The sequence below is a fragment of the Protopterus annectens genome, chromosome 10.part0, assembly GCF_019279795.1.
Source record: "Protopterus annectens isolate FY-2018-M chromosome 10.part0, PAN1.0, whole genome shotgun sequence".
NCBI lineage: Eukaryota > Metazoa > Chordata > Ceratodontiformes > Protopteridae > Protopterus > Protopterus annectens.
The window spans coordinates 964,484,634-964,511,761 of NC_056744.1; the positions used below are offsets into that span (position 1 = coordinate 964,484,634).

At 36.3% G+C, this 27,128-nt stretch overlaps 1 protein-coding gene across 1 annotated transcript in view; it reads left to right on the top strand.

The window, feature by feature from the left end:
- The window catches only part of LOC122813421 (neurogenic locus notch homolog protein 2-like), a 1,182,542-nt gene that overhangs the window by 811,536 nt on the left and 343,878 nt on the right, over positions 1-27,128 (top strand). The window contains exons 14-16 of the mRNA XM_044085736.1: positions 365-510; positions 9,977-10,090; positions 24,262-24,381. Coding sequence (XP_043941671.1) covers positions 365-510; positions 9,977-10,090; positions 24,262-24,381 — 380 coding nt within the window. The remainder of the gene's footprint in view (positions 1-364; positions 511-9,976; positions 10,091-24,261; positions 24,382-27,128) is intronic.

Genomic DNA, 27,128 nt, shown 5'->3' on the forward strand with positions numbered 1-27,128 from the left:
TTGCTGTAATGTTTAGAATGTATTGCTGCAATACTGACATGCTATATATATGGACAACAAATTCATTTTAGCAATAAATAATTTCATTGTTTTGTAGCTGTTTTATATTTGTTTTTCTTACACATTAACTAACTGAATTATTATTATTATTATTGTTGCTGTTGTTGTTTTAACTGAATTATTAACCCTAACTCGATTATTACAAGACTGAGATATATGCACATATGTGGCTAGGTTACCATTCTCAGTGTACAAGGGAAAAGTGACATGCTGATCTGCATTTTAAAATTTTACCTGTGCAGAAAAGTTTCACATTTTTTGTACATTAACTTGTAGAATTAAACGTCATTCGTATCGTTTATAGGTACAAATGCCTTTGTGAATCAGGCTGGGCTGGCATCAACTGTGAAGCAGATAAGAATGAATGTACCTCGAACCCATGCAGAAATGGTGGCACCTGTAAGGATTTGATCAATGGATATTTTTGCAGCTGTTCTAAGGGATTTAAAGGTAGCAACTTTGTTGAATTCTGTGTAACATATTTACCACACTGTCTAAATCCTTCTGTCATGCTTAGTATTTTGTTCTCTTCTTAATGTTTCATCTCATGATCATAAGTCCAGGTCTAAGTTGTACCTGATTTTTTTTTTTTTTTTTTGCTTTATCCGTAACACTATGAGAAAAGCTCCAAGTACTGTTGATTGTCTTGAGACTTCACAGTAACTGCATAGAGTATTACAGGTAATACAGGGTAGCAACAACAGTAGGGACAATTGAAAGTTTTTGTTTATGGTAGGCAGATATCAATTTGCAGGATATAGACATTGAAGGAATCAGACAGAAGACCCATGACCATTCAAGTTCATCTTATTACAGTTGTCCCTCCTGCAGCTTTCTGTCCCTGTCCCTTACCCTTGCCCCATCATTTTACTGCTCTGTTCCATATAACTTTGAAGCCCTGTGGTGAATTGTGCTGTACTACTGTGTAAGATCGTACATTCTAAGGCCCTGCTGATGTAGTAATTCCTCAGGCTCATTCTGAAATGTCCCCTTTTCAGCAGCCCTCATCCTGGCTCATCTGTCCCTTTTTCCTTCACATTTAACTTTTCCTTTTCCACTTGGCACTGTGCAGTACAGTGCATACACAGTTATGTGATTCTGAACCAGGAGAAGTGTGCTGGTCCAAGGACTCATCTCAGCCATGTCCTAGGCTAGGGTTATGCAAAGATTTAATTTTTATTATTTGTCAAAATAGTATTGAGTAAAGTGTAGGTAAGTAAGATAGTGAGTACAGTAAAGATTCTCGTAAAAATTAATATAATATTCACAATAACTTTTGTCCAATAAGATAACCCACAGAGGAGGGAGATTATTCCAGGTACATAAAAACAAAATGTGGAAGTATAAAAATTGTATCTGTATTCATTAAATGATGATAGGAAGTTTTGTTAAGGGTACTACTTTTAACTGCTTTCAAAAGATTTACATGATGTAAGTCAAGTAGGTGATTAAAGAGTTTAGTATCTTGTGCGTTTTTTATTTGTAGAGTTTTTGATGTAGTTGGGAAATGAGTCTCAAACTTCTGGAGAATGCTTCCTTTAGTAAGAAGTCATAGGGGGTCACAGGAATGTATTTGAGTCATAGTCTGCATGTCTTTGCAGGTATTCAGTGGTAGCAGTTTTTAGTTTGTGCCTTAATGGGATGGAGAAGTTATAGTTTAGTATTTGAGTAAAAAGGAGAAAAGTGGCTGATTTGTTCATTGGACATGAGTTAATAGCTTTCCATAGAGTGCTGCAATGCTCACTAATATTAACTAATTTTGTAAAGCAGAGTACATTCTTAAACAGCAGTTTGTAACAAATGGAAATTATGGTTGAAGCTAAAGTTAGTGGGAGTGCTTATCCTAATTTTGGAATTAATATGTTTTAATGAGAGATGAACATATCTCATGGATGAGTTAGATAATAATTTTATATGCATACTTGAGTTTTGTAGGTCCATTTTGGTGGGCTGTATTTTAGTATGAGTTGAACAATTTCAGGACAGGTTAAGCCTCATTCCTGAGTATTTATAAGAGTAGATGAAGTCATTGATTCATTGTAGGATAAAGTATCTGTGTCTCCCACTTGTCCAATTTATTCTTTTAGTCTTTTTACTGTTATGAATGTCTGTTACTATTTTTTTCTTTATTGTATTATGCGATTTTCTTTCTACTAACATAATAGTCTACTAACAATGGAGCTTTTCTCTCCGGGCCCCCACTGAAAAAGGGTTTTATGCCCAGTCGGACTCTTCCAGTAAACAAATGTACAATAAATATAAAAATAAATAAATTTTAACGTGCAAATCTTTGGCAAGTTGTTAAATAGTACAGAACTTAATTTTTTCTCTGACTTTAATATTAGCTTATTGCTTTCAAACTGAGGTAGAACTGGGTAAAGCCTTTTGAAATAGCTTTTAAATGGAGGCCGATATTTTTTTCTTCTGATATCAATAGTAGGGTATTACCTGAGCATAGAGTTAAATTTTTAAGGTAGACAGATATTTGGTAAAGTCATGAATGAAAACAGAAAAAAATGGCCTGATAATTGATATTTAAGGAATTCTCGTATTTTTAAAACTGAATTATGTATTCTAGTCATCGCAAACATTTTATGGGGATTAGTCGAGAACAAAGACAAAGGACCTTTACTGAAAGCTGATTAAGAAGTAATTTTGAATAAGGATAGATATACTAGCAGTATCAGAGACTTTCTAAAGAGCTTTAAGCATAGCATTCATTATAAATCCTTTTTTCACTGCCATTGTAAATTTAAGCTGCTGCAGATATGTCACTGATAGTATTAAAACATTGTGTAATATCTTGCTGAAAGGGGTTTATTGCATTGTATTTATTTATTAAAATAATATTTTAGGTGATTGCATATTAAAGTTTTAATTGCATTTTATGTTTTTAGAGATTTTTGCTTGTGGGTTAAAGGTGTGTGATAGACTTAATCTAAGAAGATTTTGAGGGATTTGTTGGTTTTGGTAGAGGAATTATAATTGATGACGTCCAATCTTTAGGAATTACACCAATAGTGATGAAGTAGTTAAGCCAAAAAGCTAAAAGTTTGAAAATGTAAGGGGCAGCATTTTAAGGGCAAGGGGTATAATTCTGTTTTGTGAGAAATGTATATGTGGTAGTGTATAAAATAGACTGAGCAGAGAAGAAAGATACAGTTTTAACTAATGCACTTGAGGGGCAAGAAGGAGAAAGGTTGGGTTGGTGAATTTTGTTTTGTTTGTAAGTTTGTTCTGAGACTGTTATTAGGTATGTTTAACATTAGAGTAAGAATGGTGGGAGATTAGGTGACGCCGTCAGTCACACTGTTAGCAGTTATTTTAATTGACTTGCTTGCATTAAAAGTTGTACTGACTGGTGTTAGAACTGAGGACAAAATTGCTAAGTCCAAATCTGTATTTTTTTAGGATTCTGGTTTAGTGAAGTTTGCCTTTGCCTGTACTAATTCACCTTAGCAAAGCTGATGTATATGTAAGCCGACCATCTTCTTTCTAAAAAGCTGTGAGCTGAATGAGAATGTTTTGAAGTATAAATCAGACTTTGGTGACATTTTAAAATCTGTGTTGAGCCACTGGAATTTATGATTATGACTGCTTTGCTTTCTGGCAGTAATTGACTGTAGACTGTTTTGTATGTGAAGAAGAGTTTGGTTAAAGAAATGCTACGCTAATGTGCAATTTTATTGTACAAAAAAATTACCACTGTAGTCTTGCAAGAATCTGAGCTTGTTTATTTATATTTGTACTTGTAAGAAAGACATAAGATAATCGTTGCAGTGTGTTTTTAAAGGACTGAGTATAGTGACTGGTGTTTGATTACCAAGTGTGGTAGCTCCAGGGATGGAAAAAGTATGTTGCTCATGCATGCTGTGGGTATCTGGATTACAATATATGAATTCATCATTTAGCAGCTAAGGGAGTTTATGGACAGAGAGATGATTTATGTCTTTTGTTGACCTAGACAGCTTAGGTTAAGGTCATTGAAAGGTACACATTTAGACCTGAAGAAATGTGTGTTCTGTTTCAGAAGCTGAACAGAGAAAGATGAAAAGATATACAGGTGTGCAAGCTTAAGATATAGTTTTCTGTTGCAGAAGAATAAGTTATTGTTTTTGCTGCGGCTGTGATGATTAAAATCTGTGGATAATGTCAGTTCTTCATGGTGTCATTGTAGGAGTCAAATACCTCTGAACAGCACTGGATGGGGGGATGATTACTAGAGATGAGAATTATAGTTGTAGATGAACAAAACGTACAGTAGAAAAAAATAAGCCTGTCTAGACACAGTACAAATCAGAGTTTAACTCAAAAGTAACAGTGAAAAAATTGTAACCAAATTTATAAACTAATAATTCTACGGTTGCAGCTTAGTGTCCTAACAGCAACCAATTCACCAATGACCTTATAGATGTTCAAAGAACAGTCTTTGCAGAAAAAATAGATGCATTTTATTGCACCGCTGTCTGTTAAAATCCAGATAATGATGGTCAAGCACTTTTATCCTTTCTCATAGGACTTCTTCAGAACCATCTTCTAAATCCATTGTCTATTTATATACTCATTTCAATTAAACAATTAAACAGTCAATTAGTTAATATTGAATTTCTTAAAAGTAAAGTGCTTTAACATAAAAACTTTAAGAACATTAATAAACGTGCATTAAAACAATTATTGTGTCCCTTCGCCCTTTATAATAAAAATTATATGTATAATAACTTTAAAGCATGTATGATAAAAATAGTAAGAAATCAATAATAAATAATAACAAGAAGAATGCCAACTTCTCAGTAATGTTTAGTCAATCTGATTCTCAAAATTATAGTGCTTAGGATTTTTAAAAATGTATATTCTCTGTAGTTGCCGTGCTCTTAATTTAAGAATGGGAATAATAGATCATTTTTCATTAAGTCATGATAAAGTTGTGGCATTAAGTTTCATTTGCCAAAATAATTCTCTCATTTCTATATCAAGCTGTCACCATCACCCTCTTGGGTTCCTAGGTATATCTAGAATTCCAAATTTGAATCTGGTGAATCCTTGACAAATTTGAAAATGCATAAATAAAGCATTATTAACATTACTTTTTTGAAACAGCATACAGGTGTTCATATATCCGTTTTTTTGAATGGTCTTGCCATTTTACCTATGTAATAAAGTTCACATTGCTGACATATACCAATATAGGCTAGTCCCCTCTTGTTACAGTTTCCTTCCCTAAGACTGAGCATCATACCTATGCTGTTCAGGTCCACCCCTGATTTTTCTAATATAAATTTACATTGGTTACATGAACCACATCTGGTCATACCCCTACTCCTAGTGTTTTGTAAATTTTGGACTGATCGAACAAGAGTTTTAATTTCATCCCTAGAAAATGGAAATCAAAGTCTAAACCAAATTTACTTGTAGTAGTGAATATAGTAACAAAGATAAAACAATTGGAAATTGGATCTTTGGAAAAGGGAGGGAGCAAACTACATAAGAAAAAATGGGAATTGTGGGAACAATATATGCAGAGCAGGTACAAGGTTTAAGAGGCAGGAGGCATGATTTGAATGAGCCATATAATGCTTAACTGACAATGACTAGATGGTCTATAAGTGATGTATAATGTTTTCAACTACAGTTGTTTCAATGATGTCTGTGATGTAAACTATTTGCAATTAAGGTGATATCATTATATGTTTTTCATTTATGTAAATGTAAAACTGCATTTGTCATGTGTGTAAATTTAATAAAGATGTTTGGGGAAAAAATTGCTCCAAGAATATCAAACATTTTGTGATTACTTTTAAAGATTACCTAGTTCTTAATAATAATGACTTTAATATCTTTTTCTCCACTGCCATTATGCACCACAATACTCTCTGTACAGTTAATATTGTCTATCTTAGCCACCATCAGGAGTCCTACCTGAGCATTTCCTACAATTGGTTTGAATCTAGTTCCCCATTCTTCTAGTACTTCTTCTTCATTGATTTTGAGAAGAAGATCTTGAGGTAATGTCTTTCCTGAAACATTTGAAACAAGAAGCCCAATTCTATTTTAAAGTTTTCCAAGTTAGAACCCATCCTGGCTGCTCAAACTAACTGACCTTTAAAAATATTCTTTTTGTATATTTGGAGTGACAACTATAGTAGTTCAAATAACTATTTGAAAATGTTGATTTCCTAAAAAATTGGAGGCAAACCCCTTCCCTTCTAGATCTTTATATAAAGTCACATCTAAATAATCTATACGGTTGTCTGCCTGTGTGTGTATTTGAATGTAAAACACAGAGAAATATTGATAATAAATTCCAGAAAATTATCTTTTCCTATTCTCTTATCTTTCCAAAGAGTAAAGGTGTTGTCCAGGAAATAGAGATATGTCACCCAATAATCTTTGTATTCAGTTACAAACACGTCTGCATTCCCATGCCCACATAAGTAAATTCACATAGATAGGGGCATAACTCGCCCCCATCGCAAACCCTTTACTTTGTCTGAAGTATTCACCTTCAAAATTAATGAAATTGTTGTGGAAAATTATTTCCAAAGCTTGCATAATAAAATTATTTAAAGTGTTATTTAACAATATTTCTCCGTATTTTACAAGACATTATTATTAAGAACTGGGTAATCTTTAAAAGTAACCACAAAGTTTTTGATATTCCTGGAACATCTCCCCAATTTGTGTGTAAGATGGGGATGAAATTAAAATTTGATCAAGCACTCCAGAATTTACAAAACACCTAGGAATAGGGGTATGACCAGATGTGATTCATGCAACACGTATATATATATATATATATATATATATATATATATATATATATATATATGTTACAAAAATCAGGGGTACACCTAAACAACACAGGTATGAGGATCAATCTTAGGGAAGGAAATTGTAACATGAGGGGACTAGGCTATATTGGTATATGTCAGCAATGTGAACTTTATTATATAGGTAAAACAGAAAGACCACCTCAAAAAATGGATATATGAACACCTGTATGATGTTTAAAGGGTAATGTTAATAACACATTATTTAGGCGTTTTCAAAATTGTCAAGGATTCACCAGATTCAAATTTGGAATTCCAGATATTATACCTAGGAACCCAGGACGGGGCTGGTTGGGAGCTTGATATAGAAAAGAGAGAATTATTTTGGCAAATGAAACTTAATGCCACAACTTTACCAGGTCTTAATGAAAATGTATCTATTGTTCTCATTCTTAAATTAAGAACACAACAATTATAGAGAACATAAATTTTTAAAAGTCCTAAGCACTATAATTGTGAGGATCAGATTGGCTAAACATTACTGAGAAGTTGTTTTTTATCTTGTTTATTATTTATTATTGATTTCTTACTATTTTTATTATTGTCATACATGCTTAATAAAGTTATTATACATAGAAATTTTATCACAAAGGACAAAGGGACACAATAAATGTTTTAATGTGTGTTTGTTAATGTTATTAACGTTTTTATGTTAAAGCACTTTACTTTTAATAAAGTCAACATTAATTAATTGACTGTTTAATTGAAGTTAGTATATATGGAGACTTAATGAATTTAGAAGATGGTTTTGAAGAAGTCCCATGGGAAGGCACGAAACCGCTTGACCATCTTGTAATTATTTGGATTTTAAGAGACAGTGGTGGAATAAAACGTATCTATTTTTTCTACAAAGATTCACACAGTTCTTTGAACATTTATAAGGTCATTGGTGAATTGGCTGCTGTTATGACACCAAGCTGTAACCTTAAGAGTTATTAAAAATTAGAGTTTGATTTTTTTAAGGATATTTATGTGAATGAACTGTGGGGACCATATGAAATTGCATAAAATGCAGATAGGATGAAATTAATTGTACAAGAAAAGTGATTATGTATTTAAGTCATTTGCTGCTGGACTGAAAAAGAATCAGAAATTGATAAATTAACTTACTTGGTTAACGAATGAATAATAATAAAATGTTTAGATGTTCTGTATTTATTTTATTCATTAATATACAACTATATAACCCATTTATTTTCCCTTGTTATAACTCATTATCCTGATGTAGCTGTTTGCATCTCACTCCTTCTTTTCTGTAGAATGGTTTAGCCTTATATGCTGTCTTAGTTAATATATCTTTAACAACTTTACCTACAGCCTAATTTCATAACTGTGTCCTACTGTCATACTCGCTTCATCAGTGCTGATTCCATCATAATACACATTTGTTTCCCTTATGCCAGTATTCATTTTTACTTTATCGCCTGTACTGTCCTTTGATCACTTCTAGTTAACATGTGTAACATTTTGTATTTTTCTGTTTTCTTAATATTAGTTAATACAATGTTACCTTCTCATTCTGTTGTCTCTCCTTCAGTCTATAACTTTTTCATATTCAACTCCTCTGGCCTAGCTTTTGTTTCTGCATATTGTTTCTCCTTGTGGCTGACAAGTCAGCTGCCAACAGCTCCTTTCCCTTGTTCACCGGGTCTAATAGACATGTCTTGGCCTCCCTAGGGCTCCACCTGTCTCATGTCTGGGGTCATTGGGGAGATAGAGGACACTGGTGCTGAATCATGCTGGTGCTGGACAGTGTGACCTAACTCCTGCCTACTTGCAGCAGCCTTGCGATCACTGCCCACAAGAGGTGCATGTGTGCTTCCACCCTTATGCAGTCTCCTGACTACATGTCTCACAGCTTATGCAACACAGAGCTCTCCAGGCTTAATGCTTAATGCAGTGAGTCTAGGACGCCTCCCTTCATGCAGGATGGACGAGATAACATCAGCTGCTCACTTCCATCCACCCCCCACCACAAAAACTGTTGATAAAATGTTTTACAAGCCCTCAGTTAATCTTCCATTGTTGCTCTTAGTATTTGTCGATGTATAAAAAAAAGTTTATAACACTGCAAAGTCCCAACATAGTTTTAAGCTCCAGTAAAACAAAGGAATTGCTGTCATTTGCTGCATATTCCAAAACCAGCACATTTGTTATTTTCACGTATATGAAATGCAACTCTAGACTTGACTTTTCTGTTTTTAGTATATTCATAATTCTGTGTGTCCCATTCATTTCCTGTATGTTTGTGTTAGAGCACGGATCATTGTCCTTTCCCTGTACAGTCTCTCACTTCTGATATTGTCAGCATCTATAATGCAGCAAGGCACTGTTAAGCACTTAATAGTTGCACGATTTGGAGTAGGATCTAGGATGCTGACCAGCAAGCAGTGCATCAATTGTGTAGCCTGCAGAGTGGCAAGAGTTGATTAGACAACTCATTGATGGGGATGTCCAACTGTGCTTAGGAAAACCCAGGCATGGAAACGGCTCAAAAAATAAAATTGTATTTGGAGCCACAGAGGTACAAGCTGACAAAAATGGTAAGGTATGTTTAATAGTTTAGTCATCTTGGGCGTCTGCAGCTCCAGAGCCTTCATTTTTTTTGGGGGGCCATTTCCTTGTTTGGGTTTTCCTAAGTACATTCACTTGCCACATTGAGTGTGATACAACCCCATCAGTGGGTTTGCCTTATCAAATTTTGGCATTTCACAGGGTGCATGCTTGATGAGATACCCATCACTTCATGTGTTTTTTTTTTGTTTGTATGTTTTTTTTTTTACCACATTTGTTGTTTCACTATAGATAAGGAGTGCTTCTGTTTCGAAGTATGCTTTTTATAAGCTGCCTTGGCAATGTGCCGTTGCATTACAGATGTCATTGGCTCTGCTTTCCTCCGCTCAGGGCAGAATTTGTTACTATGCACAACTGCCAATACAGACTTGCCAGAAGCCTTACTTCTGTCAAGAATGTGAGGTGGTTTAGAAGCAGACTATTTTCATGTGTGTGCAGGTTTTTCTTGCAAAGCATTATTTCTTAATCAACAGCAAGTAAAATGTCTTCATTTTTTCCCACCTTGTTATGTTTAGGTAGAAATTGTGAAATGAATATTAATGAGTGTGCCTCAAATCCATGCCTGAACCAAGGGACCTGTAAAGATGGAATCAGCAGTTACACCTGTCATTGCATGCTGCCGTATACAGGTAAGAGTTAAATATCAAGGCAGTACAGCCTTGACCTTCCTGAATTGTGTTTACATATTCCAGGCAAAATTTGTTGATGTAAAGATTAATAGAGCTATTAAGCCTCATTGGAGTCTGTCAACCTCCTTTATATGGTTAATAATCAAAGCTTTCATTAGACCATTTTCACCGTGCATGTCATTGTTTTGTACTGAATGTGTTTTATTTATAGAAATCATGAGGAGTTCCAGTCTTTTCTTCCTTAGTGTCTTTATGATCATGTTTTTCTTGCAGCTTCTGTTAAAATTATGGAAGTGTTGCTTCCAAAAAGGGATGAGCATGCTTCCACTGATTTTTGTTAGACCAGCAGTACCATATATTGATTAAATATGTTATAGTATTTGTTGAAGTTTAAGGTTGTGTACGTTTTGTGTTGCCTTGCAGGTACAAAGGCCAATAAAACACTGGTTCAGTGTAGTGGGGTATACACAAATTAGATGAAACAGCAGTATGATTTTGCAACAAAGTGCCAGTAAAGGCTCTGCAGTTTGTTACTGGCACAGTGAACTTTTTGAGTGGCAGTCACCAGACAGTTCTTCAGCAGTTAACATCATGATAAATGTAGAACAAAAAGGCATGTAGACTGGGCATGTAGACTGTTTTGTTAAGATGTGTGAAAGAGATTTTTATCTCTATTTTTATAGTAACAAGAGAAAATGTATGTATTTTAATTTATCTAAGCAAGAGAAGTTATCATTAACTAAGTTTATTAATGATTCCTCATTATGTATTAGACCAGCAGATAAGGGAGGGGGGCTTGTGCTATTAGACAGTCATGACTATGTCAAGTATATGATTGAGATGTTAAATGATACAGGAACTTATGGCATAATCAGCGAAGTGGAGTTAACAAAAATCATCAATAGCATTAATGATGCACTTTATGGTATGTTAATGTGTCGTCAGGTCTCAAAGGAACTATATGATTTTCTTCTGATAGAACACCCACAAACACCCATCATCAAAGGCCTTCCAAAAATGCACAAAGGCCTGTCCCCACCTCCTATGAGACCAATAGTCTCTGGGGAAAGATGGATGACTGAAAACATTTCAGTCTTTTTGGAAGACACATTGAGACCAGTAGTTAATAATATCCACAGTGTTCTCAAAGACACATATCAACTACTTGATTACCTAGAGTCTTTAGATACACCCTTGGTGAAAGGTCAACATCTACTAATTACCATGGATGTACAAAGTTTATTTACTAGTATTCCAAATGACCAAGGTATAGAAGCTATAAGGGAACTGATTTCTACACATCCTTCATTTGATTGTAATAAACAGATCTTAATATGTCAATTGCTAGATATTGTCCTTAGTAACAATGTATTTTCTTATGGCGAATGTTTATACATACAAAAAGCAGGGGTAGCAATGGGGACCCCTTGCGCTAATACATACGCCAATTTGGTTGTTTACAAGTGGGAACAAGAGTTTGTATTCACACATCAGCACTTCTCCAAAGTTATAGTCTATAAACGATTCGTTGATGATATCCTAGTGGTTTGGGATGGAACTGCGGACGAATTCAATGAATTTATGCAACAGTTAGCAACCACCACCAGTTTTTTGAAGTTCACCACTGAAACATCATACGAATCAGTGGACTTCCTTGATGTAACTTTGTTTATTGAAAAAGGTAAACTTATATCAAAGTTACACAGAAAATCGTGTTGGAAAAATACAATACTACGATTCGACAGTATGCATCCACGACATATTTTTAATGGTATTATAAAGAGTCAGTTTAATAGATTATCTAAACTTTGTAAAAATGACACTGATTTAGTGAAAGAAACAAATAAAATGGAAGACATATTTCTCGAAAGAGGCTATAACAAAGCTATTGTGAGACAAATCAGAACACAAATGCTAGAAAATATGAATACCAATAGAAATATAATAACAACAACACATAAACCAACCCACAGTATAGCTACAGCAAGTAACTATAGCAACAACCATAGTAATAGAAGAGAAAAAGTTAGGTTCCTAACCACATATTCCAATGATATTTATCACATAAAGAAGATTATCATTAACAACTGGCATGTCTTGACAATTGATGAAGAGACACAAAATATAGTAGGAAAGTTCCCCTCATTTACTTTTAGGAATAATAAAAACCTGAAACGACTTTTATGTGCCAACTCAGGAGTAGTCAATATTAATACTAATAGACTTTCTGTTAAAATAGGCACATATCCCTGCCATCATTGTAATTATTGTAAATATATTTCTCAGAATCAAGTTTTTAAACATCCTGTAATAGATGTTTTTTCTTTAACCCCGAAGCTTTATGCCTCATGTGATACTACAGGCCTAATCTATCTAGCAACTTGCACATCATGTCCTAGTTTCTACATTGGGATGACCAAGAGAAAATTAAAAGACAGGATATACAACCGCATCTACGACATCAAGCGTGGTAATGAATTAAATGCTCTAGCCATGCACATTAAACTCTGTCCTGATCATTCTTTTGTGTTTAAAGTACTCCAAATAGTTAAACAGAACCCAAGAGGAGGGGACTATATGCTATTACTTGAGCAAATAGAATTATATTGGATTTTCAAACTCAAGGCACATGTTCCACCGGGCCTTAATAGTTATATAACACTCAGATCTCACCTTAAATTACGGAGATGAATAACAATAACAATAAAAATAATAATACTAAACATTTAGTCCCTCACCAAGTTATACAGAAATAGTTAAGTTATATTATATCATATACTTTACACAATGCATTTTGTTTTCGCTGGTGTCCATTTAAGTTCTTCTATGATAGATATAGCTTGTCATGTAATATTTTACACCATGTTCACATGATTCATCAGACATCATATACCTGTCTTTGCTTAGTTAGGAATGTTTTGCTTCTTCCAGTTATGCAATGATTGATTTTTTAGTAAATTATATATTTTCATATATAATGATTGTTATTCAAATTTATCATATTTATTATATTTATCATGTCTATTCAGTATTAATATTTATCCACATATGGCTAGATTTAGGCATTATATATTAGGATTTTAAATTTAAGGAATTTTATGTAATATAAACAGCTTTTGTCTATTGACTTAGATATACATATATGCATAGAAACGATGAAATATCAAATATAGTTTTAAAAATGCAAAGAATTTTATATCTATTTGACATTTATTTACTTTACATCCATATTTATTTATTTATTTAATTGTTGAAATATTATACTAAATCGTTTGTTTGCCTAGGAATGAATATTTTCATAGCATTTCCACTTGAAGGAACCCAGAATCACCAATTCATGGTTAATTGATTTATTGCTTAATTAATTTATTGTTTGTGATTCTATTGATGATGAAATTGTTTTATATAAAAGGGATCCACAGTAGTGTTTTAACTTATGGTCTGAGGAAGCGTATCCTTTGATACGCGAAAGCGCTTACCTAATAAAGCTGATTTTATGGTCAATTTAGCCTGTTCGTGGTGAATTCCAGGTTTGTTCCTTGTTCAGCAGTTAACATCATGTTTATTTTTTTGCATTACTCTACTAAAAGGGTACCATCAATGTTTGTGCTAATGCATTGTAGTAAAGGTGTCACGTCAATTGATGCTGCCTTTCTGGATTGTTAGTATTCATTTTACAGCTGTGTTTCTTAATCACAATAATTTTCAAGTCAGGATTTACAGTCAGTCAAACTAAACTGACTAACACGTGTGCAGGTAGCAGGTGTTACTCAAATTAAGTGACAAGTCAAGCATTTATTGCACATATTTTTTTTCACAAAAAAACTGCATCTGTACAGTGGCACCACCAAGCAGACTTTAAAATTGCTTAACAAACTGTGCCAGAACACTGCAAACTGCCATCTTTCTTTTTCCTGGACTGCACTGTCACACAGTTTAATTCTGTCCCTGCAGTGGGCTTTCCCAATCACTACAATATTTACTGACATTGATAACAAATATAAACAACACAGAGGTAGGCAGCTGATTTGAAAGAAGATGTTGATGATAGAAGACTTGAGCTGTGGGTGTCTGGAATTAAGCTGAAGTACACAGTGACTGATAATGACACAAAAGCATCTCACTGTCTTATTGTTAATGAGGGAGTTGTACATATATCCTACATGTATGTAACTATTTGAATATGTATTACCACTTTATTAGCATGCATACTGTAGTAAATATTTTTTGCAGTCAGAAGCTTTAATTTCATGAGCAGCTATCTGTTATTTTTGCATGCAACATTTTTAAATGAATAGATAATGATACTAAACTGACTTGAAGTTTCACTTTCTTTTCTCACATAGTTTCTTTCAGTGCTTTTGTTTGTTTTTCTATCTTTACTGAGTTCTCTTTGTATGTTCTGTGCCCTTATAGCAGAAATACACCATAAGGATCATTGCACAATCCCCGCATAGTATAGATTGAATTAGCCACATATGAATATCAGCCTTCTGGCCAGTCGGTAGAACAATGTGGTATCCCTGGGGGAGTAAGGTTACCTTGCTGTTTGCAGGAATTCATGCACAACCCCTGCCATTAAAGCTTCCAGACCACTTCCATTGTAGAATACAAATCCACCGTAAAGAAAATAGCAGATGAAGGTCACTAGAGGACAATTTGTTAAGGTAGTAAGAGCTTTCGTATAGTTAAAACAGAAATTCATCAGGCTAACACAGTTCAAAATCCATTAATTAATGTACTGAAATTATCATGGCATTATGCCTAAAAATACTGGATAATTAGTAAAAGCAGTAAATTGGTAAGCAAGTGCTTTTTTATCAGCTTGTATTAGATGTCTCATTTAGAACAGGAAAATCAAATGCATCCATTGATAACTAATTGATCTTTCTTTCATAACAGGGAGAGTCACAGTGGATGTCAGTTTTCTGGTCAGTAAAGCACTATGCTAACCTTGGGGGAACATTGTTGCATCCCATGTAATGGCTGTCTGCAGGAATTCATTTATAACCCATGCCATTTTTTCTTTTGTCTTTGAAGTAAACAGCCATCTGTATCACTTCTTCATTCTCTAGGTCACTCCCTTGGCTTGTTTTAAGAGAACCACGAAGTGACTGTTTTGAATTTTTTTCGTTATTGCTTAATGATTCATGTTATTGTTGATTTTCCAAATAAAACTGACTGTACTAGGTATTTTTTGGTGTCTTACAATGCCCCTGGCCTGGAAATTATTTATTGTATTTTACTTTATTTATTGTATTTTTTTTTTATTTTTCATTGAGAGGGATTATCCTGTTAGACAAGAGTATACATGGGGAGACAATTTTAATGTAATGTCCAGTATTTTATAGCAGGGTTCCTTTTTTGCCCCCTTTTCCTGCAAACCATCAGACTGTATGTCTCTGTCTGTCTCTTGTCAGTTGCCCCATTTGTTCTCTGCACACCAGGGCAAAAGCCAGCTGTGAAAGGCTGTTATTTAGGCAGTCTTGAGAGAGTTTAGTCTTTTATTATATTTTTCTACCCTAACCCAGGTGCACATGCCCAGTAAAATGTCCAGTGTTCAGCATGTATTGAGCATCAGCAAGAGAGTGATGCCTGCTTCCATGAGTGACCTAACCCTCCAGTACAGCACTGCACCCCCTAAAGCCAGTGCTCCTGTGAGGTGTGTGGTCTTCACTGGAGATTCAACCATGGGAATGTTTGCACAGGGCATGTGATCTCACATCTTGTCCCTGAGGAGAGGAGCACTGCCAAAGCCACTCCTGTCCCTCCCCCACAACAGCTCAATCAAGAATTCTAGCCACTGTTTGAATTTGAGTTACCTGGATTATAGCCAGGGTTTTATCCTTGTTTGCTGGTGGAGTTGATGTTTTATGGTAGAGAAACTGGAAGTAAAAGGAAAAATAAAACTAATAATTAGTTTTATTGCTTTATAAGTTTGTATGTGAGTGATAAGATAGTTTATTTTGTATTATAATTTAGTTTTTAGCAAGTCTACTAAGCACTGATTAACATATTTTTAATATGTTTGAATCTCTACGTTTGATAACAAAATGTTGGAAATTACCAACAAATATTCTTGCGGTCTATTTCAGAAGATCAAACAGCCAAATTGTCAAAACCAATATGGTCAAGACCATATGGTCAATAATTCAGTCCATCAAGAAAAAAACTCAAACCCAAACAACACCTGCACACAAAAGAAACAATGCTTTTGCAGGGGAGCAAGTTCCCCCGCACCCCCACCCCCTTTGCTAATCATATATACGCACATCAACTCCGAGATTGCACTACGGTGGGGAAAAGGGCAAATTTCCTAATCCCTACTGTACCGAGGTCTCAGCTAGAATGGTTTGACAGATTGCATTGTTGACTATATGGGTTTCGACAATTTGGCCATTTGATCCTTTGAAATATGCCCATATTCTTGGATTTGACAGATTCCAACTAAAGAGAAACACTTACATTTTGCCTAAGAGTGCATCATGATGTTGAGAATTGTGATAATTTTAAGATGTCAAATAAGAAAGCTTTACGGATATGAACCACAAATCTTGAAACTTTAATGGAATGCCTCCTGGTGCTTTTTTTAAACCTATTCCAGGAGACATCTGCCTTTTCTTTGACTAGAGAACTGTCTGTTAAAAGATGACTCTGATTATCTTCCTCCCCAAAGGAAGGAAAGGAACCACATATAAAGCAAAGGAATGCTGACTTAGAAAAAGTAGTTTCGGTAGAAGCAATTATTGCCAAATAAGGAGAGACAGACAATGCCTTACTAATCTGAACAGAGATCCCACCCATGCCTCCTTTCCCTGCAGCTGCAGAAAGAGTGGTTCACTTCTCCTTGCTTGGTTTCATTTTCCTCTTCCATGCTTGCAGACCTTTATTTATTTAAATCGATTTGCTTGCCTTTTTTTACTTTATTTTTATTTGCAAGAAGAATGATGTGTAAGAAGTAGCCATTAGCCATACAGATGACATTTTGAGATACATTAATTGGAGAACAAGCTGCTGATTTGTAGTTCTTCATTAAAGAAGAAGAATATGTTCTATCTGGTTGTTGTTTCCCAGACCTTTGTATCATGTGTTCAGCAAAATATTGCAGCCATTGCAGTGGAGTCTCTTCAAGCTGTTACCCTTCTGATGGGGCTGAATTGCCAATCTTTATCATAAGGCTGTTCAGTAGTCTGGAGCATACCTCTCAACCTGGAAACATCAAAAATTTGGACAAAGGCCCATGAAAAGTAGGTAAACTGGCCACAAATCTGCACACTGATTAACATAATTTGCATACATAATTATGTAACCCTACCCACTCTGATGGAATTGTGGGATATCAGTAGCTAACAAAAAATTAAAATATAAAACCTTCAAATCTTCAGATATGGTTATAACACCATCGAGTTTACTATAAACTGTTATTAATTTACCAGAGATATTACCTTTTTTAAGGTATACATGTAGAGTCTTCGGGATATAATTTTATTTGTTTTGTTATAGAGATACTGCTGTCACATGATGTATTAAATTATTCTGTGTTATTCCAGGAAAGGGGTTGTCATAAATTTGAATCCGCACTTTTGGCGTGAAATGTACTACCCTTCTAGGATATTTATTAGATAGTGCTTACCATATTTTAGCTGTCAGATTCCAGACCTTGGCTTGATCCATTGTCTGTTTGTAACTATAATGACTGGTGGCAGACTTCTACAGTGGAACTTGAATCAGCTGTGTTCCAAGATGATCTCAGCATTGTTAGATAAATAAACAGTGTAATAGTAAATGAATCCAGTATTTTCTTGGGTTTGTCCTATAAAGCTGATATTTCCCTGTGTATGCCCTACATATTATTCTGAAAAATTTACTCCTTTTTAAGCATCCTGTTAGAACAGTATTCCTATTTATATAATAAATTATCTATTTATTTGACTTCTAGCATGCAAATCTTACCATATTGTACCTTTTTGTTCAATTTTTCATACAGCCTTTCCAGCACAGCATTTTCCCTTTATAAAGTATTTTATGCCTCTGTTCAAAATGTGTGCGTGTCTATGGCTCCCCTAATAATAATCAGTTAGGAACCCTAACCAGGTAATCACACTAGCAGTAGAGAAAAAGAGGGGTCTACTACAAGTGCCTGAGCCCCAGGTACTCAAAAACCACTATCTGAAAGCCAGAGACTCAAGATTCTTGTAATTTGTATGGATTTCTGGTTATGCTTGAACTTGACTACGCTTTCAAACAAGAAATGTAAAGAAAGTGGAGCTGAATGCAGCAGCTGAGTTACAGCAAGGTAAATGCTAGTGCTACGGGGCAGAAGAGAGAAAGGAGAAGGGAGTGTAAGGTTTCAGGCAGAAGTTGGGAGGAGAATACACATTTGGGGGTGGTGAGTTTTAGGGTTAGGGAGTGGGGGAAGAGAGTTTTGACTCAGAGAAAAATTCAAACTTTAGGTTTCGGGATGAGAAGGGAAATTTTAGGTTTAGGGAGCAGGAGGGCGGTTTAGCGGGTATGGAGTAGGAGAGAAGAGTTTTAGATTCATAAATCTAGGGACTTTAGGTTTAGGAAGTAGGAAGTGGATTTTTAGGTTTAAAGAGTGACTGGGGACTTTATGGCTTGGGAACAGAAAGGGAATGCTATGATTAGGGTTAGGAACCAGGTTAGAGTTAGGGCTGTAGTAGGGCTAGGCAATTAAGTAGGGTCAGGCAGGTGGAAGTTAGGCCACTTGACATTTAGACCAAATGGCAGCAAGCGTGTCTCAGATAATAATGTCTGAGCACATGTAGTAAACTAAAACACAAAAAAACAAACAAAAAAAAAACATGAGAGAAGGAAATCATGTACTTGCTATCCTTGCCTCTACGTCCTTCATCTTCAAACCTCAGTTTACAGAAAATGCCTCTTATGTATTTGTTTAGTTAGTTAGTTATCCATTCATTTGTTCTTGCTGATTTTATAAGGTTTGTAGCCCTGACTCTAAGACAGATTTGCTTTCACAGAAGAAACTCAGTGTGAAAACAAACAAACATGTAAAGAACAGCAGATTTTCTCCAGACATTTAAAGAAATTCTGTACCCACCTGTAAAGGACAGACCATCTCTACTATAACAACATTCTGCAGAGAATTTGCTTTGGAAAATGTCCCTCTTCTGTATTAGTTAATTAGAAGTAAACAACATTTAGATTTCTACAGTGCACTCATATGAAATCAAATAACTAACCCTGTTCCTTAAAATAATAAAAGATGGAGTGTTTGTATAAAATTTACAGAAAGGAATGTTGTATTCAGCCATCATCCTGAAAGTATTCACAGGTGGTATCATTAAAGAGATGCTCCTTTACAGACCTACACTGAGTAATCTGTTTAATATTTTAATTATTCTTAAATGCTGTTCAAAATGGCAGGGTAAAGTCTCCATTGCAGCTGTCATATGTAGATGGGGCTTATCAGAGAAGAAGAGACTGACATAGGAAAGGTTGTTAGGTGTTCTCCTGATAACACACAAACCCTTCTAGATTGCATGCAGCGAAAGTAGAACACTGCACCCGTTTCACAACAACAAGCTCAAGCAGGACTTTTGCATTCCCTGCACTCAGACCTGCAGAAAAGTTTCTCCTTAACTCTGTTTCTTTTCACCAATTGTTTTTACATTTAAATGGAAATGAATGGACTACGGACATCAACCAAGGAGTTTAACAAACTAGTCTAAAAATAACATCAGTTACTTCATTTGAATTTCTAGTGTTGAGAGCCAAGGGTGTATTTATGGCAAGGCCAACAGTGTTAACCACTACCCAGTTATTCCATTGCAATAAGCAGCAGCCACTTTACAAGATACAGATATGTAACCTTCCGTTACTGTTTTCCTTACACACAGGCACCCAGGCAGTTTCCATTACACAATAACTTTAAGGCATAACATTCTTTTTATTTATTTATTTATTACTTACCTGGAGCCAGAGAGGTTGAACTCGAGCTGCCATCCTGGGACTGGGAATGGAGACATGACTCTGTACTGCAGTCTGAAAAGGTAAGTTGGGCAACTTGGGTTTGGCTTGTCTGCTTGGCAGAATTGAAAAGAAGTTAAACTAAACTGTACAACTGAGTCCACATCTGTTTGCTCACTCACTGCTGACTGGCCTGCTGTGCACACTGCTGCCCTTCTATATTCCAACGAATAGTCCAATTTCCAAATTACCAAATTGGCAGATCCAAACATTAGCACATCAGCGTGCTAATGTATTGTGTACACAGTCCCAGTGTCTCTGATTAGCTGGCAGTCTGCCTGAGTGCCTCAGGAAGCTAATGCATGATGACATCAGCCACAACTACTTGTAAAAAAAAAAAAAAAAAAAAAATTGGGAATTAAAGGGGCCACCCATGAATTCATGGCACACCATTATTTAGCTCTCAAAACCGGTAAATATCGAGAAATTTGATATGGTTGAGAGGTATGGTCTGGAGTTAGTAAATGTCTAAAGAACACCCTAATGTTGTTGTGTTGGAAAAGTCAGTGGAGAATTGGATATTTTAAATTCAGATGGGTAGGTACCATCCACATGAGTGCCTAAAGAATTCACAGCTATTTTGACAGTGTCCAGCTTACACAGTACTTTGTGATGCTTTATTGTTCTATATTTTCAGTACCTGTTACTTCAGGACTTTCTTCCACTGAAGTTGGGGGTAGTTGAGTGAGGAAGGAAACTCCCTCCACAGTTGATTTCTCTGCCTAAGATTAAGATGAGGAGGACCTGGCCTGTAGTAATTTACCCCCCCCCCCAATTTCCACAGCAACTCTGCTTTTACCAATGTAGCACCGAAACCTAGGTCACACCCCCCCCCCCCCCCCAGAAAAAAAAAATGTTTAGGCGCTGAGCAACAGCAGTTTTGTAAAAACTCCATAGCAGACCTAGCTTTGATTTCTTTGGGAAACATTTCTTGGTAATCCCTTACAGTTTTTAAGCTTCAGGCATGTATAGGTCCATACTTTGATTTAAAAAAATTCTAAAAAGTCAGAATTATTGAAAATTGATTTCTCACTATAAAAATCTACTACATAATAAGAGGCAGTAATATGTCAGCATAGCTTGTCATAGTTATGACAGCATATGGTAGTTCTGGAACCACTTCCGCATTTGAGTTATTTAACCTAGAAGGTACATTTTGAACTGTAAAAGTCAATGAGAACTTGCCTCAGAGGACAGTGCTGACATTTTGCAGAAAATGAATTTTTGTTTTCAGACCACTGAATAATGAATCACAGGGAGTCTCTAAGTACTATTTCTGTTTTTTGACTGTTGGTCAAAGCAGCTACTCTGTGGTATGGTTCTAAAATGTGCTATTTAAAGTGGATATCTGCTGGACTCTGTGGAAGCTTTATATTTAATTTGTTTATCAAAATGTAGGCGGTAGCAAACCAGTAAAAAAATGTTGTCACATAGGAAAAAGAGCAGTACAAGTTTTGGGTCTGAGCAAAAATTGGTTCCGTTATGGTATACTGTGGAGTGTTATGAACAGCAGAGTTGCTTCAAACAGTCATTAGTACTTACCTAAGATGAATTGTGTATCTTCCAGATGGTGGCATTTCGTAGCCATAAATGTTCAGAGGGTATATTGTGGACCACCTAGAATAATGTTTTTGGAGCTGTACTTTACAATCTGAAGTGTCAGAATAGGTTTCCCGGCACTTCCCTGAAACACAGCGTACAGAGTAACAACTATGTGAAAGTGTGTATGCATTCTCCCCTTTCCCCAAGATATTGTGTTCTTTGTGTTATATTAAGTGAAGGGGTAAGTGAGGGTTGGAATCATTTATCAGTCACCTTCTCCAGCACTTTTATGCAATGTGACAGGAGTTTGATATGTCTGTACTCTACATGGTCTCCCCCTTGTTCACTGGCACTAGAAAATTATTCTCAAGTCCTCTGAGATAAGCCTTTCTCTCCATACTGCTATGAGTACCCTCAAGAGTAATTTTCTTCCCTAGATCACCCAACCTCTAGATCATTTCTTTTGTGACCTTATCTGGGCTGGCTGTTATATTTGACTAGATTTTCCTTACAGCAGTTCTTACTTCTTCAGGGGTGGGCTCTTCATCCTCCTTCATTGAAGGTTATGTATGGGGTAGCCCATTGTCAGTAGGGGGTTCCTTCATTCCAAAGCTACTTTTGATCTCCTATGGACTACTGAGAAGTTTGTTGCTGGCACCCCTTATGAGTAGTGTTGGACTGTCTTAATCTTTCTGATTTGCCTTGCAACCTGACAGCATTTCTTCGTGCCATCTGTTGACTCAGTTTCCAGGAGCTGGTAGAGAACCTGTGATGCTTTTTTTCTATACTATTGTGACTGCTGTCTTTTTGTCTTTGTTCCCTTCCTTCTTTGTCTGGTCAGTCTTTTCTTTCTCCTCTTTTTTCCTATACTCCTTTCTTTTGATAAGAATCTGGGCTTCTGTATTCTGCCATTAGCTTTCCTTATGTACATTATTTCAATACGGGTTTCGACACATAATCTGTTCATTCATCTTCACACATTCTGTTTTGAGAACCTGCCATTCTTCTTCGACTCCAGCTGTATCCTCCTCTTTCTCTGATGCTAGAACCCTGAGTATTTCCATGAGCTCTTTTGTTTTCATTTCAGGCTCTTTTCATGTTGTAGCTAATTGTGGCCACCAGTGGCAGAGTAATAGAGGGTAAGATAGGACATGAACATTTCAGATTCAGATCAGGATGCAACACAACTGATAAAACTTCAATATAAAGTGTGGATATTCGACAAAGAGATGGATTACATGAGAGGAAATCTACGACATTCAGGTATGATTGTCAAAGAATGTGGAAGAATGGCCCTGAATTGAGAAAGGTGGATGCAGTTGACACAACATCCCGACCCCATGTTGATGACAATGATTATGAAGGGGGGCTGAAACCCATCCAGAAGAAAAAGCCAAAAAAAATCTCCCTTTCAAAAAGAATAACCAAGAACTACATTTTGTGGCACATTATGGCCTTGATGATTTGAGCTTGAATGAAGCATAGTTGTACTATGTTTTAAATTTTCTGATTATTTTAAAGCTGTGACTGTCTGTTCTGAAAGATTTTGGCTTTCAAATCAGTGCAGTAGTGATGAGGTGGAGTTTTTGAGATCTTACCTCACACAGTGACTCAGTGGGTAGCATTGTTTGCTCACAAGAGGTTCTCTTGTTCAGTTTTAGCTGTGGTGGCTTCTGTGTTTGAGTGGGTTTTCTGTGAGTACTCCTGTTTGCTCCCACACTTCAAAGACATTCAGTAGGTGTTTTGGACACTCTGTGTTAACCATAGGTGTGCGTGCATGTGCACGTATTTGATATGAAAGAACAACTGTAATAAGGCTAGCCACCTATCTGCATGAACATGGCCTCTAGTTGATGTGACACCATGACCCTTTGTGTTAAAGTTAGCAATGCACTGAGGATGTTAGTGCAAATGGTAACATTATTATTAAAGGACTGGTATTCATATCAGTTTTGGGTAATACAGTTATGCAGTACTGGGATGGAGTTCATTCTAAGTAGACTTCTAGTAGTTCCCAGGTTAACCTCATTCACTACCTTGATGACAACAGAATGATTTTTTTCATCCTAATGTCACTTGTTTCTCTTTTTTTCTATGTTGTAAAAGCTGCTTCTCTTCTCTTTTGCTTGTTCATTCTCATGAGACATTCCAGTTGTTCAGACCACCCTATCCTTGACTTTTTCAGTTTGTACATACACATGTAGATTCCCTTGTTTGTCTTTTCTCTTGAACTATCTGTCTCAGGCAGAGGATTGCAGCAGATGCTGTTATTTGTCATCCTGGAACTGAAATGCTTTTATTGTGGCTTATTGCAGTTTGTAGAAAAAAATAGTTTGAGTATTTAAAATTTCTTGTGTATTGATAAAGCAGATGCTACAAAATCTGTGAAATAAAAAAATGAAGTATATCAAACTGTGTGTAGCAATGTACGTGTTTTTCAGTTTTTAAGGACAACTGAAAATACTTAAAAATGCTAACTGAAGTTTGTTTTTAATCTACACTGTTTGAATTTATGTACTGCAGCCCTGTAGTCTTCAGTTAAGCATCTTAATTTGATATGCTTGAACTTTTTGTGGTAGCTTTGCCCTTATGAAAGTGTCCATCTTTCTTGATTTTTGCAGGAATAAACTGTGAAATTGTCCTTGACCCCTGCTTACCAGACCCCTGTGAGAATTCTGGAACCTGTCAGCAATCAATTGACTATGAGAGCTACAGCTGTGTGTGCCCTACTGGATGGCAAGGTAAGGATAACAGCAGACTGTGACTCATGGGGGAGGATGTGAAAGATAAAAGTAATTCTACCTAATCATACAACACTACAGATTATCAGGAAATGAACAGAGGTGCTGTTTAGGGAGCAGTAGTAATCCTTCTGCATTGTAAATTATTTGGGAGGATGGGAGGTGCCATAGTGGGTGACATACCAATTGTTAAGAGTGGTGAGCAGAGACATTCATACCTAGTTATACCACAGTACAAACTGTTGGGGAGGGGTGAGCAATGCACAATGAGTGACAGGGTGTTAGTCGTAATTAGTTATACCTTAGTTCAAATTATTAGAGAGGAGTAGGCAGTGCCACGATGGGTGACAAGGTAGTAGTCCTACCTAGTTATACCATAGTATAGATTGTTAGAGTGCGTTGAGCAGTCCCACAATTGGCGACAGGGTATTAGTCTTTACCTAGTTATGCCACAGCATATACTGTTAGTGAGGAGTGGGAGGTGCCTTGATGGGTAACAGAATAAGAGGCATACCTAGTTATATCCCATTGTACATCGTCAGAGAGGGGTGGGAGGAGGAGTATTGGTTTTAGAGCATTAAACATAATGCCATGTGGACTGCCTGGAGACAGTGTTGGAAACCACTGTGATGGCTGACAGAGTAAGAGTTGTACTGTGGTATCGATTGCTAAGGAGGGCTGGAGGTTCTGTCCGCGTAGTAGTCATACACAATCATAGCAAATTGTGAATAAGCTTGGAGTGTTGAATATTCATGCCACAGAAGGAATTATTGAGGGTTTGAGAACTTCTGTGTTAGGTGAAGGAGTAGTAATCATACCATAGGCATGCATGGAACTTTCTGAGGTAACAAGGGCATTTATATATTATATTTACTTCAGTGTAAGCCTAGATACTGAACATATAAAGCACTCAGAAGTTACAAAGAATTCGCCACAAGTGCAGTAAATTAGAAAAAAATCAACAAATTAAAACAGATATGAAAATTATGGAATTTTTGTTTGGATTCATGTGAACTTTACTGTAGAGATGAAATTTAAGGGACCTTAAGAAAGGGGGCATTGGAACTGCATGTCTGTATTGTGGAACATGCTCACTTGTAATGCAGTTGAAAGAAAAGACTATCAAACGGCTCAAGATAGTTCATGGGAACAAACGAACATCTGCCACCCAGCAATTTTGGAAGGCATACTAGGTGTTAGGGGCCAGTAACTCTTTCAAATAGACAAGCTACAGAGTGAGCAGGGAATGAATCAAAACCAAGATTTTAAGTACTGACCTAGCAGTATCTGGCAACTAGTGCACATCCTGTAGCACAGGAGTAATGTGACTGGTGTGTGAAACTGCAGTCCTAAGCCTGGCAGCAGAATTTTGCATATATTACAGTGATGCAAGGCCACTTGTTGTGGGTCTGAGGTAAAGGGCATAAGGGTAGTTTAGGTTTACCGTGAATTGTTCAAGCATTGTTTAGCTTGATCTTGAGCTGTTCGATCCATATTTGCTTCATTTGTTTCATCAGCATTTTCTGCTCATTTCTTACTGTTGGATAAAAAATTGAAAGCATGTAATGTAGCCTTTTCAGACATCTATGGCTAACATAGAAAGGATGAACATTATTTATATACTTTTTAATGCACGATCACTCCCCTTCTCCAAGATGAAGTTACCACATAGTGTGAATATGCAAGCAAGGAGCAAAGCTTCTCACATAAGGGATTCCAAATAGATGAGGGTTAAACGTCCCCACATTTGAGGTTCAAGGGGGGCCTGCCCATGCTTCTGCTATTTACATGAATTCCTGATCTCCTCCAGTACTTATGTGTAAGACCCTAAGTGTACTCAAAATAATGGGACTCATTCTGAACTAAGTATGCAAACTCTTGTGTTTAGAGCTTGTATATTTTACAGTAACATAGCAGACTTACACTCCAAGTGTGAAGATATGAGGTCATAAAACCACCAGTTCAAGAATAGAAAAATGTAGCACACATCTGATTATTGATGAGATAGGGTGCTGTGTCGGGTTGCATGGGTGATGGGTGTTTGGATGGACAGTGCTGTGTTTGGTTAAGAGAATGCACCACAATACAGACTATTCTGGAGAGATGGGACATGCTTTGTTTGGTGATGCAGATCCAGTCCAGATTAACTGGAAGGAATTAGATTTGATGTGTTGCATGACAAAGTAATAATCCTATCATACTACACATTATCAGGGTAGAATGGGGATGTTGTGTTTCGTGACACAGTAGTGTTGATACAGTAGTATTAATTATTGAGGGATGGACAATACTGTGTAAGGTAGCACAGCAATTAGCACACAACAATAGGGTTTATTGGGCATGGATAGGAAGCCTTCAGTGTGTTCTAGTGTAGTGGTGGTGCTGCGGCAGCATTGTCGCCTCACAGTAAGACATTGTCCTGTTCGATTCTCAGCTAGAACGTCTTCTGTGTGGAGACCTGCGTGAATGGGCGTACCTTCATTGAAGGTTGTGCGTCAGGGCCGGCAACTCGGCACATAAAAATCTACTGCCAATCATTAGCGGACCGGAGTTCCGCTGTGGCGACCCCTAACTGGGAAAAGCCGAAAGACACAGCAACAGTATTGATTAGCAGGAAATGATTTATAATGCTTTGCTGGATCCACAGTAGTAATAGTATTTCAAAGTGTGTTATCAAGGAGGGGATGTAAGGTGCTGTGTTAAATTACAGTAGGGATGACAGCTGTGCCAGACTGTCATACCATAGT